This window comes from Nyctibius grandis, chromosome 4 (genome assembly GCF_013368605.1).
Source record: "Nyctibius grandis isolate bNycGra1 chromosome 4, bNycGra1.pri, whole genome shotgun sequence".
NCBI lineage: Eukaryota > Metazoa > Chordata > Aves > Nyctibiiformes > Nyctibiidae > Nyctibius > Nyctibius grandis.
In genome coordinates, this window is record NC_090661.1 from 65,281,697 (window position 1) to 65,301,455 (window position 19,759).

The following is a 19,759-nucleotide window of genomic DNA, read 5'->3' on the forward strand; positions in this document are numbered from 1 at the left end:
AAACCAGAAGGGATTCATCTCCTTTCTAATGCTAAATATTGCACAAGTAACTACCATCTATGTAATCTTAATGCTGTCTCAACACAATTTCCAAAATCGAATACAAAATTGAGAATAAATTGTTAGGAGATGACTCTTCAAGAGAACTATTGCTAGTAATCTCCTAATAAGACCTGTCACTTTGACCTTCATGCATGTTTTTTTAACACCTTCACTTGCTGCTATGTTTCTGTGAGTCTAAGCGCAATGAGGAGCCCATTTAGGAAGAAGTCCCTTGTACCTTATGCCTCAATAAGCCACAAGCTTGAAATATCCACGGAACTGTTTAAAATATTTACAGCCACCAAGGTCAAGCCCTGGCGATCCTGGACAGAAATCGATCACACTCTGAGAAGTGGAAATACTTCCTTCAAACCTAGCCCCCTCAAAAAGTATGTTTAACAAAGATTTAAAAGCATTGTTTTAAGCAAACCCTGCAGATACAGGGAAACTCATATAGAATATGTTTTCTCTGTCGATAACTCACCTCTCTGTAATGCACAGATAACATTAATCTTTACAATGTCCTCTATAAAATTTAGATGTAAGGGATCCTAACCACAAGATTTCATGCCTTTATTTTGAATTACTGTATTTGTGGGGAGCAGAGGATGCTGGTGGGAAGCCAGAGACAGCATTACAATTCCAAGTGCCAAACACTGCAGCAGAAAAGCCCCATAAAGCTGTTTACCAAAGATAACCCTGATGCACTATTACTCATCAGGTGACAGTGGGGCCAGAGCAGCTGCTGCACTTCAGATCATGATGTAACTCATAGCACTGTTGCAGGAGCTCCACTAAATGTTCTGAGGCTTCATCACCCGTTCTATGCCAGCTCCATTTTTCTCTCATAGCAATGCATATATCTACCATTTAATGGACATATAGGCAACTCCACATTTTGGAACATCACAATTAATTTTGAATTCATTTTTTGCCCCTTAAGCATCCCTCCTTGGTACATGATCTTTAAATGACTTTGGTTAGGGTATCTTAAGCATGGTCAAATTATTTTGATTACGAAATTACATTCTCATAATCAAGTAATTCAGTGAAAGTTCTAGTTCTCTGTAGGTACCATTTTGAAAAAAGTTGTTTGCTCTGTTCCTCACACTTAAACAGCAACATGTTCCTTCTCATTCAAACCACAACTGAATGGTATGGAAGAGCTACAAAGCCCACAAAATGATACTTGCATAACCGTTGTCTAAATATTTGCTGCGATCAAGGCAATAATTAAAACCCATTAAAAACAAGTCACAGGCTGACCCAGCATCACTCACAACCCTTTCAGGCAACGAGAACTGTCACTAAAAGTGAGAACTTTTTGGCTTATCAGGACACTGGCAAAAAAAAGGCCCCAAGAAATCTTGTATTTTTTCAACAAGATCCTAGTGTATCTCACAAGTGAGGTTTTCCACTGCCAGATGGTCGATAGGAATGCTAATGGAAAGAGTTGAAGCTGAAATAAATCTGCCACTTTTAATCAATCACAGACAATGGTGTCATCAATAAGCAACTCGTGTTATGACAAACTCCCTTTGGTTCGCTACAAAGTTGATAAAACGCATCACACCTATGTATTCATTGCTGATATTGGGCAACTTTAACGTAGGCATTTTTGAGGGTTAAAGATTATTGCTCAAAAGAATAAGAGTTTCTAAATGTTAGAAGCTATTTAGATAGTAGCTCAGTTAGGGGGAAATAAAAAAAGTCACAAAAAAAACCCCAAAAAACTCCAAAAATCCTCTTAAATCAGCTACTGCATAATACAAATTCACTCCTTGTTTTCAAGTCTTTGCCTACACACACAAGCAGCACTCTCCACTATGTTGGAAAGATAATTATAAAAGGATAACTATGCGACAGGCTGTCAGTCCATCCATCTCTCCTTCACTCCAGCGCCTCCAAATGACTGGGGACCACAAAATCCAGCAGAGGTAGAAGTCACAAAAACAACCAAGTTCCTATGTTCTTTGTGAAACTCAGAAGTAGGAAGAGGAGACCCAAAAGAGTTCCACCACCAAAGGGGAAAGAGTTGACCATGTCCCATGCAGGTATCAGCTAGCCAACAGCGACATGCCTCGCACCAAACCCATCTCTGCTTGAAGCAAAGGCTCACAGAGGACACTTGGAGCTCTTGCTCCAGGCGAGGAGGGGAAAGACCAAGGGAAAGAAGACGGCAATCAGTAGAAAAGTAGACTTTGCTAGTTCCACTGCTCATGGCACAGGTTGCTTTATAACCATATTTTTAACAGAGGCTTCCAAATCTGGCCCCGGTAATAAATGCACCTTTTTGCTTTCACTATTGTCGATCAGTGTTTTCAAATATAATTGCAAAACCAAGACTCTACGATTAGGCTAAGGAAATCTAATATTTTCCCAATTTAGAGGCAATGTGGCATTCAGTTGCTTGAAAGTAAAAAGCATAAATGACAAAAGTTACTACAGCACAAGTGCAAACAAGTCATTTTGAATCTACTTATGGAGACACAGGAAATTATAATTAGTGCAAACTTCATAACTTGTCTATCAATACAGCAATAAATATATTACTAAAGATGCTTCTCCCTCCTTGCCAAATTACAAACTCCCAGTATCTAACTTACAAAGACCAGAAGTCAAAGCAAAAAACTTTCAAGCTGTTTTTGCGACTCTCACTGGGCAAAATCATGGTGACGCGGACACTTCTTTGCCTTCCCTTCATCACCCAACTGAGAGAGATGACACCTTTGTAACGCTGAGCATCAGATACGAAGCAGTCACATTTTGCTTGCTCTTTTTGCTTGCTTTCTTGGCATCCATCCAAGTGTAACTGTGCTGGACAGGATCAGGGGAACAGCATGATCACCCTTCAATACCCTTTTGAAAGAATATCGAACTGTATGTGCACACAGAGAACGCTGTTGATCCGTTTTATGAAATAATGAATGCCAGGATGAGTATCCCAATATCTTCAAAATTTAAAACCAGCAATTTTTATTCCAGTAATAATATTCTGAAAGATAACACGTTAAGAGTTATTACAGACTGCTGCAGCATCATAGATTAGTCTCATAGTATTGATCTTCAGGAGACCAAATGGCAGATATGTGAATGTTCCCTACAGTTTAATCAGTGAGAACCTTTTTGTGTTTTTGGATTATTTTTCTCCATTTTCCTTTTCACACAACAAGCAAAGTTCTTTCTCTAGATTTTGAGAAAGACTGCAGCCAAACCAGTACCTAAGAGCCTAAGTTAGACAGAAAGGCAATAAATAACCCTGAGATATGCTTGATTGATAAGAGCTAGAGAAAAGCAAGATCATTAAATACAAGGGTGATGCCCATCCTAAAAAATATCACACAGAAGAAAAGGAAAGTATTGGCAGCAATAGCAATAGACAGCATGTTTAGTAACTTATCAGGGAAAGCTGCAGCACAAACTGGCAAAATTTCAGATATTCTTAAGTCGATTGTTTTACCATTTCCTTCCAAAGGCATGCACAAAGCCTGAGAATATCCATTCAGCCAACGACCTGCCTCGTTAGGGAGCGAGTCTCACAGTTCTTTGCGGGGCCTGCACACATACCAAAATACACATTGCTCCACTGTCTGACAGTGTGAACCGAAGTCCACCGAGGTCAGTGGGACAAAATCCAGCCCTAGGTATGTTACAGTACAGAAAGTCTTAAGGTGAGCCATTAATAGAAGAGTTGGGTGATTGAAATCACTTGCCTAAAGCATTCCCTGTCTCATCTTAATGACATTCTTCAAGCAGCTACGTTTAAATTCCACTTTAAAAACTCTCTTGAATATTAGGTGCTCCTACAGCTCCTGGCTTTGAGCCTTTGGTTACGGTGGTAAACTGAGAATGTTTAAATCATTTACCCTATTAAGTGAATTTAAACTGGAAGCTGGCCAGGTATCTCTGGAGCTGTGATGTGGAGCATGGCGCATAGGCGAGAGGAGCTCTGGTGTTGAAAGTGCTTTAGTAAAAGGTAAGTCTTCCAATAAAAGCCTGAAAATCTTGATCAACATTTAAAATTACTTGAAACTAGAGCCTAATATCGATACCCTCAGCTCCGCTATGTCTTCTGTAGGGTACACCCAGCACCCTGCCCAGCACCCTGCCCAGCACAGGCAACAGCACCACAAACATCAGCTCTTAAAATTGTGGTCTGTAGAGAGGTAGGGTCTTAAAGGTCTTGATTACTGTGATAGAAAAAGTCTTAGCTATTTAATTTGCTTTAAAAGGGGTTTTAAAATGAAATCAGCAGATATAGAAATTGAAAAGACAGTAAAGTAATTTAGACAAAAATGCATCTGTTATTGTGGTTGGCCTCTCACAAGTACTCTGCAAAAACCATCTTAAATCTGGACTTCCCTGACTTGAAAATCCTATCAGCAAATGCTGAACCATAAACCTGAGTTTTCTAGTGTCTGATCTTCACCAAAACATTAATATAACGCTGTGCTTAATACCTGTGAGGTACCGAAGTAGCAACATAATAATGAATTTATACTATACTGCAAGCCCACTCAATGCCTTGGATCTCAGGATTTCCTACTGCTTCATAATTTAAGACCTCCTTATGTTTTAAGGAGTAATTTCAAATTGCAACCCAAAGCTAACAGAAAACTACAGCCTAGTAATCATCAGATCTTAGAAATGTTCTCTGTCAACCCTCCCAATGAGATAGGAATAAATGCATAAAACCTGCATTTTCCTCCAACAGCAATTTAAAGAACTTTTTCTGTAAAACTTGTGTTTATATATATATATGTAAAGTATATATACATAAAAAATCCAGGACCCAAAGATTACCATGTGCTGAAAGATAAACTTTCAATGTGATTTAATTACATCCGTGTTTTCTGTAGTTGAACAAAATATGAGTTATTTATCCACTCCTGGATAAAATGCAGGAAGCACCTGAAAAACGTTGATTCAGTAAAACCACCAAATCTTCCAAAGAAGTTTGGGCAAATGAATCCCATAACTGAGTCTCCCCATCCATCATGTCGGGAGCCGTGCACTGTTTTTCCAAGGCAGGGTTTGAGATCGCCAGCCTGACCTACAGCCATGGCCGCATTGTTGGTGCCAGCGGGTGAAGGCTCCGGAGCAGGAGCAGGCTGCTGTCTCCTCATAAATCACTCCTAAACACAATGGGACTGTGGGAGACAATAGTGTCTACGGTTCCTTTTGATGTTAAGGGGTTTTCTAATCTCTTCAGGTTAGATTAAGAGAGAGGCAGCCAGGGTCAGAAAAGGTCAGCAAGATGAGGTTAATTTTTACAGAAACCTTTCCCTTCCAGCCAAGACCTCTCTAGCTGGTCACTCACTTGCAAGGAAGTTACATAATTCATGATTTTTTATAGCTTATATATACCCCACTTTACATTGGACTCAGTTCACCAGTTGCAAAAAACCTCAATGGCTTTAAACCCTTAATTAGCCCTTTCTTTGCCTTTTCTTCCCTTCATGCTTCCCCTCCCTCCATTGCTGGTTTGTTTTTTTTTTTAATAGAACAGAATTAAGTATTGTCATTTCATGCACTTAGAGTTGATGAATCAGTATTTAGGTTTATTTTCATGACATGTATGACATATAGTCTATCTGAGCCATACAAGATTCAGGTAAGTAATCCAGTTAAACCAAATTACTTCATTACCCCAATGCTTTGCTGGTGAAAAGGAACAAGAATACTTTAAGAAATAGCAGGAAAAAGAAAATATGGACGCAGGGATAAAAAGTAGTTCTCTTCCTACAGGGAAGTAAGGAAATTTAAGGTATATGTACTCTGAACTTTTCCTTTTTTCAGTAAGCTTCTCTCTTATACTTTTGTACTATATATGTTCTGACTTGAACTATAAAAATAAGTTATATAAAATCTGACAGTAAGGCCCAATAATTTTTTGTATCCCAGATTGCCCAAATCACATTTGGACCAGACCAGGCTGTAGGCAAATAAAGCTCTTATTTCAACAATGTGTTTAGAAGATTTGAAGAGGTGTGGCACAGGCGGTATCACGAACGAACACGTCAGCAAAAGGTAGGTTTTTTGCACTGCCACACCACTGAGAGCCACCAATGATCCTAATCTCCTGGACACTGTCCAGAGGAGGAGGAGGAGGGACCGCAGAAGGTACAGCCTGATGTAGGAATACCCAGCGAAAGCTTGTAGGAGGCACCCATCAGCGACATGAGCAACCCGAACTGCTCTCCTACCAACCTTGTTCCTCAAACAACTTACACAAAGGAGTTCACCTTTCTTCTACTCAGTTCCCATCAATTTTTTTCGGTAGTATTTCAAAAGGTATGAATAAAGTGCAAACATGTTTAAGACGTGATATATTTGCACATCAATTTTTTTATCCAGTATTGCTTGCACACAGGTCATTTGGCAGAAACTGGAAAAAGAACAATTGTCTAAACCACCTTCATATAAGCAGCACATTTAGGCCCAGAATTAACCCTTACGTTGACTTACTAAAGCCCAAACTGGGAGGGCCAGTCTGTGCCTCCAGGAGCCAGGCAGCAGGCGATGCTCGGTGGGTATCCAGGCTTACTGCCTTGTAACAACCAGTCGTATGTTTTAAACACCCTGATTTCTGTCTTGCTTCATTTCATCTAATCATTTGATTCACTGTTGACTTTAATCTCCATTATTAATTCATCAGATGACTGATGATTGATTCAACTACAGCTTTAACCTGACGGTTATCTCACTCAACTTCAGCAACAGAAGTTTTAGTTAGGACTCCAAATTATTTTGTTTCTTTATGGCTGCACGATAAAATCTGTGCAGAAGTGTACAAAGCCATTTTTCTATTAGAACTACCATGTCACCACTCTAGACAGGTAAAGATAACCTTACAAAATAAATACGCCAGCCACTTCATTCCGCTTCCAAATTTGTATGCGTGTCCTTCATACTTCAGATCTCAAAACACTCAGCTTAAATATGTTGATAACTTCTTAAAATAACACTATGCTGTAAAGCAGCATATATTTCTTTCCGATAAATACCACATCTAAAACTGTTCCTGAATAAAGAGACAACAGACTATTAAGTACATGCCCAACACTTCTATTCTGTATGGGGCCCGAGAGTGCTCTCAATGTCCAAGCATCTTCCAGTGCTCCAATTCAGCAAGGTTGCACTCAACTCTGAATATCAATTCAGATTTCAAATCTATCGCACCACGTTACACTGCGGGCTGTAATGGCCTCGTTGTACCCTTTCCCTGCCGGCTATCACAGTCCTGCTTGAATGGAAAGATTTCAAATCGTCTGCAGTTTTTGACAACTCCTGAGCCAGGCGATGCCTTGAAAGAGCACTTGGGGGGAGAGGTTCTCCACTTGCATGTGCACTTGGGAGATGGACTGCAAGTCCTGAGGTCCATACATGCTATACTCTACTCTGTACCTTCCCATCCGTCCATACACACTATACTCTACTCTGTACCTTCCCATCCAACCTCTGTAGAAGCACAGGTTTCTTTTCAAGTGCAAAATATGGGAGGAGAGGAAAAGTATGCAAAAGCCGGTGGTTTCCTCCCTTACTTCTTTCTGGGTCACAAGGAAGGGGTCTGTATGACAGAAGAGAAGGAGATGGGCTGCTCTAGAGCGGGTGGAGAAGCTACCTAGGAAGGACACCTGCATATCCTAAACATGGCAATGCGTTTGTTCAGTCTACTGTTGTGTTGCATTGGAGGAAGGGGAAAATGCTGGGCAGAAATTTCTGACTCACAATAAATTGGAAATTCAACAACAGAATAAAAAGTTAGATTTGCTGCATATACCTTCTAAGACCACATTTAAGAGTTATGTCAGTATGTTTCATCCTATATTTAGTAAAAACTGCAGCAAGGTAAAACTGAAATCAGTCAGCACACCAGAAGCATCACTGGGTAATGGAACAGCACTGACATAAATGACTGAGTTACAGTACACTGGCTGATTTAAAACCAATCATGTAGGTGCTGTTAAATATTATGCGAACAAACAGTACTTCAAGTTTTGCAACAAACTGCTATAACTTTCCAATACTTTACCCAGCCATGGTGAAAGAACTGCAGTCATAACCACATAATGATTGCCAGCTATCCGGTCTGGCAATACACACAAACATTAAGAAACAACAAGCTTCATGCGACTGCCCTCCTATTTGGCTATTAGTCTTGGTAAAATAACATATGCCCTATTGTAGTGAGAAAAAGCTATTTTTTTGTTTGTTTTGTTCCACTTCCTTCAACATTTAACAAATATTCGCTGAAGACTCAACTTCATTTACAAACCTAACACACATCAGACATACACTTGCCCTGGTTTATATTAAAAAAATGAGCAGATATATACTGTAAAGAAGTAAACAAGCAGACCCTGCTGGACTAGAGTCAAAGGAAAATCCATTCAGAAACCAACCATTTTCCACCCATGAAAGCAAAAAGAAAGAAATCAGAAAAATCTACAGGCTGAGAATGAGCATTTCACAGCACTGAAGCACTCTCAGCCGTGACAGCAGGACGTGCACCTCTAGGGTTTGATAACAAGAGCCACAACATTTCCTGTTTCTTTGTTTCTTCCCACTCTCCTCACCCCTCACATCACATATAACTGTTTTTGCTAATACGCTATTAAAGTTGAAGAGACTGTGCATACATACGTATATTAAGTCTCCCATTAGACCCACTGAGCATAATTTGGAAGAAAAAAGCCCGCAGAGTATTTTCTTATAACCAACCTGAAAATGAGAACATAGATAAACAAGGCACTCGCAATCCAACTGTCACACAAAATTATCTTCAAGGCTAAAATTGCTCCTATTTGGTCTTAAAAAATGCAAGACAAAATTATTTCAGTCAGTCATAAAAAAAATCCCCTCTGCATTTCTGCGCTGTCCAGCCGACCCCCTGGAACCCAACAAGGAGACGATTTTCTTGAGTGGGAGGCGGAAAAGCAATATCCAATTTATATTAAACAAACAAGAGGGCTGCTGTAAAAATAAGAAGACTTGACCTGGGTCTGGGCCACGAGGTCGAGCCAGATCAATGCCTTTTTAGTTTTAAATTGAGGCATTCTAATCATTTTGGGTAAATGGAACCGAGCACTGGATTTGGCAGACACTTCTTGTGGCTGAAACACTCACAGAAGTCTAGCTGTGTCCTCACTCAATCTTGAAGGTTTTATTTATATACATTTCTCAAAGGTTCTCATAAATCCAAATAAATGACAGCTCAGGAACACTCCTCCGCAGTCCCAGCAGACCATGTTCCCTTACCCTTACACAAACCAAATTTTGACAACATTAAATGTCTGTACCATAAAATTTGAATGCTCTTAATGAATAACGTACAACATTCACAGCATCACTGAACTTACATAAATTGGTATAGTTCACATCGAGAAGGCTTCTTTACATTATTTCTCCTATCATCAAGCTATTCCAGGGACATTTTTCTCCAATTATATTTTACAGAGCGAAAATACAGGTGGGTTAGTTGCCATACTGAAATTTTGGCATTTTATTCAAGTACTCAAAAACCAACACCAGTACTCAAAAACGAATGACTCCAAAACTGGGATTCTTAGGAAAAATACTCCATTTTAATAACATAAAAAGCTAGAAAATCTGTAACTTCATTTCTCTTAACTCACTGGCAGAACAGGTGTGAAAAGGCAAAACGATTCTGTAACTCAGCTTGTGCAGGAGGAAGGAAAGGATTGAGGGACGAAGGATGAAGGACTCAGCTTTTTGGTAATCTCACCCTAACGAACCGATGCTGAGTGACAGCAAAGCGCAGAGCTGCTGGAGTAACTGCTGAAGTGACTTGGGAGTCAGTGGCAGAAGCAGCTCCTGCGGCAGCAGCACAAATGCACCCAGACCCCACAGGCTGGGGACGTGAGCCGTGCCGGGTGATGGCTGTAAAGGAGCGCCTTGCTCAACGGCATGGAGCACAGCCATGCGAAACACTCTCCGTACATGTTTCAGAGTTTAATGCAGCTGTATTTTCAGGGGTATCAAACCCATCAGATGTGAAAGAAAAATGCTATTGTTGGTATCAGGGGGAACTGATCTTCAAAATAGCTTGAGTAATCAGAATAAACATCAAATTTTGACAAACAGCTTCTGGAGGGATGGGTTTGGGGAACTGGTTTTTCTTTTTTTAGTTTTTCGGGGAAAAAACTAAAATTATTTCCCCACTCTTCTGTCCTATCTCAGTGTCAAGAGAAATTAATTTGAGGGCAAAGGGATAACCTGCCGCACCGTCCCCCAGACAGTGTGCTGGTTCCTGCCTCCCCAGTCTCTCGGTGGCATTTGCTTACCTCTGTGTATGCTGAGGAGCATGGTACTACGCACAGAAGCAACACATTTTTCCTCCTCTGTCCTCACTTAATAAAGAGGGAAAGGCTGCTGGTCATAAAATTTCAGCATTGAGAATTTAAAAACACACGCTCACTTTAAAACTTGTCAGGTCAGATACATTTCTTTCCAGTTCTTGCCTCTGATTTATCTCTTTATTACAAAAGGCTTCTTAGCTCATACGCACAGCAGTAACCTGCAGCATTAGCCAGGTTACAACATTACTACAGGCTTTACTAGATCAACTCCTCAAATCAACTGTGAACAAGTAAATGCATGTGTCAGCTCCTTTCAAGGTCATTCATAAAGCTCTCCCCCACACAACTAACTTTAATAAGGCAAATGCATGACATGAGAAGCAGAACCTTGGAAGTCTTGAATTCGTTTTTTCTTGGCTTTGGTTTTGTAAATAAAATACTAAGCATAATTTGTATAACCTTGTCCTTCTAAAAGTTACAAGACTGGAAAATACTGGTAAGATTTATTTTAAGTGGAGGTACTTATCAAATGTCAGCGTTTTCCTGTTCAAAATGACTAATCATTTTGATTAACCTTTGATTTAAGTGATTATATACCACAGCAAAGCACAAACATACATAAAATTACACTCCAAAGAAATTCTCAAAGCACAGATCACATAAGAAAACAGTTATGTCAAAGTGGTTAGAGAATTTATTTACCATGTACGTAACATTCAAACCAAAAGCTGACTCCACACGCTCAACGGGAAGGCTCCCACCACATGTACATTCATACCCAGGAATCACAGTCTAGTTAATCCTGTAGCCAACACAAGACTGCTTCCAGAGGAAACACCAAAAATACCAATCAAACAATAATTAAGCTATAGAAGAAACTCCTAACTAGCATCTCAATGAGTACTACCAGTATCTTCTGTAAGGAATTTTATGCCAAGTGGGAAACTGGTGCTAGCGTGTTAGTCACATATAAAAAGAAGGCCTGAAGCAGCACAAGACAAGAAATAAAATTTAATATCTCACTTGGAGTAAATACACAGGAATTCCAAGCCATGTAACAGGCTTCAAAGCAGAGAAAGAAAAACAAGATATCAAAGGTAAATTAGACAAAGAGCTGAAGGCAATTCTGAAAAATAAAAATACATGGTGGAAAATTAAAGCATATAAAAATACACTCTTAAGATCCCATCTCAAAGGACCAACTTGTACAGAAAATGCGTACCACCAAAGTTAGCAGGGAAAAGACTCTCTCTCGAAAGCTTTGCATGTGCCAAATGCAGGGACTTCAGACACCCAGGGATCCCTTGGATTATTCAAGCTGAGCTTTGTTTCACACTGTTTTGGATTGATCTAAGTAATCTGGAAACCACCCACTCACGCTCCTCCCCTCCAAAAATACCAGTCTCATAATGTAAAATCTACTAAAAATATTGTGCATTAAAAAACCTCTTTGCTTTGGGTTTATGAAAATAAATTATTCAGCCCTGCAGGTATTTAAAAGACGAGTAGATGTGGTGCTTAGGGACATGGTTTAGTGGTTGACTTGGTAGCGTTAGGTTAATGGTTGGACACGATGATCTTAAAGGTCCTTTCCAACCAAAACGATTCTGTGACTTGTGGCTGAGTTAGGAGCACCCAGCCAGGACGCAGCACGGCACTCAGCACAACACTTCCACCCGCTTAAACCATAAAACTACAAATGAAGTGCTTATTATTATCAGTGATCCTGGATGTGAGGGTAAGGGGTGGTTTGGGGCTTCTTCTCTCATTCTCCAGGAGAAAGAAATACAGATTCTGATGGGCATCAGCAGGATCAACAAGTGAAGAGAAGAAAGTTTTCAGGCTGAGTGTGATAAATAGATCGCCATGCCCTCTCCCTCCCACAGCTTTACCGAAAATAATCTGGCAAAGCCAATGAGATCGAAACAAACTTCCACCTTATTACTCCACAGAGTAATATTCTCATCCCAGACATCAGAAAGGACCAACTATAAACGAGGGTCAGAGCTAGAGGGAGCGAGGGGCCTTGCTCCCACTGGCTCATGGCAGGGACCTGACTGTCTCCCTGGGCTCCCCCTTCAGCGTGGGGATCGTCAGGCTCCTCCAAAGCACCTAAATTAGGCTTCTGCCCATATTCTACCCCCCACAGGGGAATGTGATTCCAATTAGAGCCAAAAAAGCACTAAGTAATTTATCAGGTTAAATGAGATGCCGAACTCTAGGCTGTAGAAAAGTGTTACATACATTCTCCCTCATAATAAAGGGGATTTTTCTGGGGTCGTGACACTCATTGATAAGCCAACAAAGATGTAGCCAGAGCAGACACTAATTGGAAGTGTGCATCCCAGGGCAGGAACTTGGGCAGCAGAACAAGTCCCTGGTACTGCAAATGCACGGTTCACAATACCCAGATCCCGTGGCTGCGAAGCACAGGTGGAGCCACGTGCCGACGTGTACGAGCAAAATGGATGGTCAATAAATACAAGTGAGACCATGGAGAGAATTTGGAGGCGAATTTCCAAATCTAATCAAATCTGAGATCTCTGCCAAAGGCTTTTGTCATATTTGTAGCAGGTATGATTTGGTTTTCTATTATATATTCATATGCTTCCATTCAGAATAACCTTGTTTCATTGCAATGGATTCAGCTGTGCTCTGCAGCCCTGTTTCATTTCTTCCCAGGCAAATTCTTCAGGAGATTAACCTGACACATTTATTCCCCCGATAATATGTCCTGTCTTTTCTGATATATGTCCTGTCTTTTCTGATATCATTACCAATTTCAAGCACATAGCAATAAATAGGCTTAAAATTCTTAAAAAGTAGTGACTTGAAAGCTTTCTGGTTCCCACATTTTCTTGGTACAACACATTTCACTTCACAAGTAATGTTGTAAGATTCAGCTCAAGTAAATATAAAATAAATTATTAAGCTTCTAACCAAAAGCTTTCAGACCTAAACCCCCTCTTTATTGGACTTGAGAGCTTCAGCACACGACACGGCCCTAACTGGAGTTCAGGTTTTACGTAGCTCAAAGTGGCAATTGTTCTCTGCTAGGAGTTCAACGTATTATTCTTATGCTTCATATGCACAGAAGACACGAGTGAAGATAAACTGTGCAACTGGTAATTGAAATTAAAGTTGCAACATCTATTACAGTAACATCCACCGTGCCACATCTCTAATACACAGAGAATGAAACTGCTTTTGTGTATGAAGCACAAATCATGATACCCACTGGAATAAAAATGCATTAAGAAATGTAATGAAATACATTTATACAACATAAAATTTCCTAAAATTACTTACATTGTCACTACCAGTCTTCTACCATCTTGACAGATACAATAAGTAAAGCCCCAGTATAATTCTGGGAAATGTGTCTGAGAAGAGCATGTCTTTTTCTAAAACTCAAAAACTTGCACAGCATTCATGGTAAAGAAATCTGTTCAAAAATTCAATTTGCTTCTGAAAATATTGATATATATAATATCTATTCATCTGAAAATGAGAATTTTGCATGATCCTTGGAAGAATTCTTTGAAAGTACCTTCCTAACAAAATATCAGAAAATACCAAACATTTCTGAGATTTCAAAACTAGGATTTTTAATGAAATATATGTAGATAAACTGTATTGCCTTTGGAATCCAAGTCACCATTCAGTTAAGAGTGACTACAATAGCAATAAAGTTACATTAAAAGGGCCACCAACTGGAAGAACATCCAGTTTAAGCATGCTCCCGGGACCACGCTTTGCATTCCAGCTCTTCATAAATTTCTTGCAAACCAACAACTTTTTACAAGATTGTAAAATTTGCTTATCATTATCACATCAGTAAACAAAAGCTTTCCCAATATTTTAACTGATTAACACAGTAATTGCTACTTTATGTCATACTACAAAAGAAAAACCACCCAGAGATTGCACCATGTCTGTCTGGGTCAACCATTTTTTTAGAGGTAATCTGAAATAGTCTTCCCTGAAATAATGGCGCGGAGTATTTCATAACAAGGGACAATTATAAAGATGGAGATGAAGAACAACTTCCTATTTCCAGGGTGTTACATACTGTATATGAAGATGATTCCTGAGACATATGACAAATTTGGCTCCATCATCTGTCCAAACCTGATGAGGTATGTAAAATCTTGGCTTGCAAAAGGAAAGCAATAAAGATATTTCTTTATTAAAAAAACTTACTGTCCTACCTTCTAATTGAGATCAGGACTAAATCAGTAGCTCTTTCAAATCTGACTATAACCCAGATGAACTAAAGGACGGGATCAAAGCATGGTTATGCAAGGTGCTGCTGCAGTCAAATGCAGCTTACTAAATATTTAAGACATATAAAGATGAACACGCAGGACTGTAAATCACTACCAACCGAAACGGTTAGCACCATCTCTGCAAATGCCTCCTGGATAAAGACACATTATGTGCTTCATTCACTTTCTAATGAGCAATGTTCAGGGTTTTTATTATTATTAATTGCATATAAATTACCATGATTTTTGTAGCACTGGGAAAGTATTTAGCCACTCACTTCTCAGAGGAACAATGTTGAACAAAGGCAATGAATGCATGGCATATAAGAACAATGTAGAACACAGAAATTTATGCATGCCATTTAAAAGGCATGGCATTTAGACTACTAGCAAAAAAATCAAAAGTATGTCATAAATCTTTAATTGTAAGAAAAAAAACCCAAACAACTAATGGTTTGCCAAGTCCTTGAGATTATTTAAGCAAGAACACTGCCTGCTTCTGGAGTGCAAAATCTCCTTAACTCACGTAGCTGCATGTATCCCCAACCTCCTCTGAAGTGTTCTACTGCAAAATTCATTGTATCCGAGATCTGCTAATCATCATCAGGAAACTCTGTTATGCATCTTAAGGATGTACTTTAGGCTCTCAAGAGGAAAAATAAACATGTTTTATTAGCTGCTTTTGGAAAATACTGATTTGTATTTATTTAGAAACCTTTTCAAGTTACACCACTGTTAAATTAAATATTTATGGCATGATTTTCCAAAGAGTTTAACACCTGTTAAGAGTTTAACATGATGACTTCAACAGGAGCTCTGAGCACCCAACATCTCTGCAAACCTCTGAAGTGACAAGGTTTGGATGTGGCAAAGCAGCTCGAGCGTGGATGTTACTGCTGAGCTCTGAAATGCAACTGGGATCCTGACCAGCCCCTACTTTCCATCGCAGCATTTCATTTCAGACAACTGACTTGGCCACATTTTACTAGAAATACCAGAAATATGACTCATTAATACCTGCTAAATACAAATAAAGCATAGGCTAAATGCTGTTGGTTAATCTTCAATGCACCTTCACTTTCCTTCACTAGTGGAAAATGTATGTGCTTGGGTCATTAGACGTCACCTTAAGTAGCAACTTACAGAGGAGACGAAAATCCACAGCGAGTCAAGAGGTGGAAAGCAAAGCTGTTGACACTAAGGGTGAGAAGCTGAACGAGGATGAAGCTATCCTGGTAAAATACAGAATAAAGAAGGTACAGCAGAGAAAGAAAAGATGTTTGGTATACTGCAAAAACCTGTGTCCTGGTGACAGTGAGGCCAGAGGCATGGTCTTCAGTTTTGGCTGAGAAGCCAAATGCCAAAGCCAAAGCTAAGCTTCTCAGCCAAAATTGAAGACCGCACCTCTGGCCTCGCTGTCAGATGAAGCCAAGATAAGGGATTGGGTCTAGTCATCCTTATTTTGCTTAGCTCCTGAGGGATGTGCGCTTACTATCCCTCCCAGCTTCATGTTTTCAGGTATCCTACATCTCCCGTTCTTGCACAAATAGATGATTTCTCACACCTTGTGGCTGGCTGCCCTCCCACCGTCCCCAGTCCTTCACCTGCTCTTGGCTGCAACATACAGAATTATAGGATCATAGAATATCTCAAGTTAGAAGAGACCCAGCAGGATCATTACGTACAACTCCCTAGAACGGAGTAAGAATGGAGAAATCTTTGAGGGACAACTGGCCCACAGGCCACACATTGTCAAGGGCTGCAACAAACGCTGTTGAGTAACTATGAATTCAGGCTTACACGCGCAACAGTCATCGTCTTTAATTTAGGAAAGCTGAGGAAGGAAAAAGCCCTTAACTGCTTATATAAGAGATCTTTGACATAGTCGGGGTGTCAAAAAAATGTAAAGTCAAAAGCACCAGAAATACCATTGAACAAATTATAACCATTTTAAATCTTTAGTCCAATTACTGAAAAGGAATGCCTAAATCTGAACCATGGAGTAAAGACACCACCTTACATTTCAGAATTAAACACCTAAATTTCCTTGCGGCATCGTGCCTATACTTCTGGAAGCAAAAAACCTATATATTTTAGGCAGTAAATAAATATATAACATCTAAGTAAGAAATCACTATACATAGACACGATTCAAATGATCATCCACCGTGATTTCATAAACTGAAGACAAATAAAATAGTTGAATATTGCAGACAGGACACATCAATCTCCTTATACACTTTACAGCACACTACAAATCTGCCCAGCAAGTCGAATATTTTACTCATTAAAATAGTAGCTTTCGTCACACTATAAAACATTCGCAAACGCAGACCAGAAAACCGACAAGCATATTTACTGTAAAGCTTTATATTTGTGTCATCAATTAACAATTAAAGTTTGGAATAAAACTAAAATAAAAGCTAATCAAAACAGCTAGCTGTCAAAACAGATGGGAACTGTGTTTTTCAAATCAAGCAAAAAGCCAAAGCTTTCGAACGTTTAGTGTTGTGTCAGCTGATACAGACAACTTAGAAAGGAAGGACAGCAAATGTCAGGAGTCAGATTCACATTTATGAATTCCTTTTTTTTTTCTTTTGGCTTCAGGATGATTAACTCCCACCAAAGCAGACCTCTGATACGTGAACTATAAATAAGATGCTGCTGCGACACTGCAGGCAAAATAAATAAAAACAGAGCCCCAACATTATTTTAGCCTCAAACAAATGTTTCAGTCCCTACGTTGTCTGGCTCAGAAAGATACATAGACAGTCTCACAGGCAGAGATATAAATGAACAATTGCAGTACCTTTTTCCCACACTGTTTACAGGGTTGGCTATATTCCTACTGGCAATAGATTTTCTTCTTGACAGCTTCTTGGTGTTGGTGCTGTCATCAGTGCTGTCATCCTCTTTCTTTGGTGTGTTACTTCCTTTGCTGTTCAGGTCCCTTAGCACATTATAATTAATTTTACTTGAGATTTTCTTCTGTTCTAACATCTTTTCAATTGCCTCTCCTGCTGTGCTGGCTTGAATTGGCTCCCGCTTCTTTGCAGATTTCTTTGGCTTAATTAAAATATAAAATTAGTGATGTAGATACAAACAAAGTTCCCCTGAAGCAGAAGGGCGAGCTGCAGTTCAGCAGTCCTGGCTCAGGTGCTGCTGATGCGGGGACACAGGCGACGCGGCCGGGCTACGCCAGTGTTCCCTCTCCTGCCACTCAACAGGACTGAGAGGTCTCTTTTCTATGAGACGTGTTTGCTTTTTGCCAAATGCCCACACAGTTTATTACAAATTCTTTACTTAGTATTTGTAACGCTGCCAGAGAAGAAATGTGGGCCATTTCTCACGCATGAAAAAAAATGGAGTGAACTCCTGTTACAGAAACAGGGACCCCGAAATAAAGAAATTCTCCTGCTAAAACTGCCTTTAAAATTAGAGTCAAGTTGAGTCACGACTCCTCTAAGCACTGACAACTCTGTATCAAAACTGCAATAGTTTAAAAAATTTTATTTATATTACATTTTTAAATTAAAAATAATTTTAATTATTATTTAATTAAATTAATTCATAAATAAAAAATTAACGAATAAAATTAATTAAATAATAAATTTAATAATTAATTATTTATTACATTTTTTATCAAGTCCGAATGTGGCATGAGAGAACATCTACCCATCTCCTCCTCCACACTGAAAAAGGCCAAGAATATTAGCAGCTTTCTAAGAGTGGACTGGCGTTAACGCCGACGGATAGGAAGCAGGAGGCTGCAGACACCCGAGCGCAGCGGCAATGTCACCTGCAACTGCCCTTCCCAGGCAAATGCTGCAAGCCCCAGCCCAGCGCTGCGCTGCGGAGGCTGATGCTGCGCAGAGCCAGACAAAGAGAAACAACACCGGAGAACATTTCTATCCATGTCCGATGCCTGAGTAGGTATGAAAAAAAAAGAACCTCTGTTTCTCATTCAGCATTTTCCTTTTCAAAGGAAGGTTTTAACACTGAGCTCTGCAGGAGATTTATTTTTTAACGTATAATAGCCCTTCTGTTTACCTACATGGGTCAACTGCTACCTTGAAATTGGAAAGCACTATATTAATCAAGTTCTACTCCAGCTGTCAGAAACAACACAGAGTTAGAGAAAAACTCCTGTGTTGTCTGAACAAAAAGGTGGGTGTGTGGGCTACTTGGCGGTGCCAACGAGTTATACAATTTTGAAAATTGCTGGGAGACTGCCATGTCTGCGTAAGCGCAGGATGAATGAGAAACTCTGAAGCAAAAAACAGAGTTTCATTGTCTAGTTTTGTTTTTATTGTTGAAATACCTAGGGGAAGTAGGAAACTCTGTCTTTCGGATTAGTAGGAAAAAAAGACAGAGGATATATGCACTAAAAGCTAACATGGATTTTAGTTGCGTGTGGAAGATTTGACTTGTCACTTGCTCAATTACACAAAATACTAATGCCGTAAATCGTGAATATACGGCCAATTAGGCCCCTTTAAACTGCTAAACATGGAGACAGGACATGCCATTTGTTAACATAACTGTCGCATTCTTTATGAAAGGTAGAACAAAATATTCCTTCAAGTGACTCTAACAGGGATCTGTTCAGCTCTTCATAAAGAAATCATTATTGTAAGAGCAAAGAAAGCTACTGAAGTTATGGCAAGTACAAACAAATTCCCCATGCACACATTAAAAAAAAATATTAGGCATGACTTAAGACCTGTATTTAAATAAGCAAGCAATTAGGACAGCAATCATAAATGCAAAGAGCCAACTCTGACTTTGCCATGCACAGAATTTTCTCATAATAGTAATTTAAAATAAAATTTTGGGCAAGAAAGTGTTTTACTCACCACCTGAAATATTATAGCCTTGTATTTCAATAACAGGTAGAGATACAATAGCTTTTGCTCGTTTAGTGGTGACCTGTACCATTATGCCCATACATCCTACGTGGAGTTGATCAGCAAATGTAATGAACTTCCAGGACATTTTCAAACAGACACAATCAGCACACAGTTTAATACCTTGTGTTCCTTATAAATCCCAAGTTCTTTCTCTTTTGCTATTCTTGCTTCCTTTTCTGAAAGATGACAAAAGGGTAACCAGCATGAAGATTACACA

At 39.4% G+C, this 19,759-nt stretch overlaps 1 protein-coding gene across 1 annotated transcript in view; it reads right to left on the bottom strand.

The window, feature by feature from the left end:
• BRF1 (BRF1 RNA polymerase III transcription initiation factor subunit) overlaps positions 1 to 19,759 on the bottom strand; it is a 181,435-nt gene that overhangs the window by 28,266 nt on the left and 133,410 nt on the right. Inside the window, exons 14-15 of the mRNA XM_068400188.1 lie at positions 19,663 to 19,718; positions 17,442 to 17,698 (exon numbers count right to left, since the gene is read on the bottom strand). Coding sequence (XP_068256289.1) covers positions 17,442 to 17,698; positions 19,663 to 19,718 — 313 coding nt within the window. The remainder of the gene's footprint in view (positions 1 to 17,441; positions 17,699 to 19,662; positions 19,719 to 19,759) is intronic.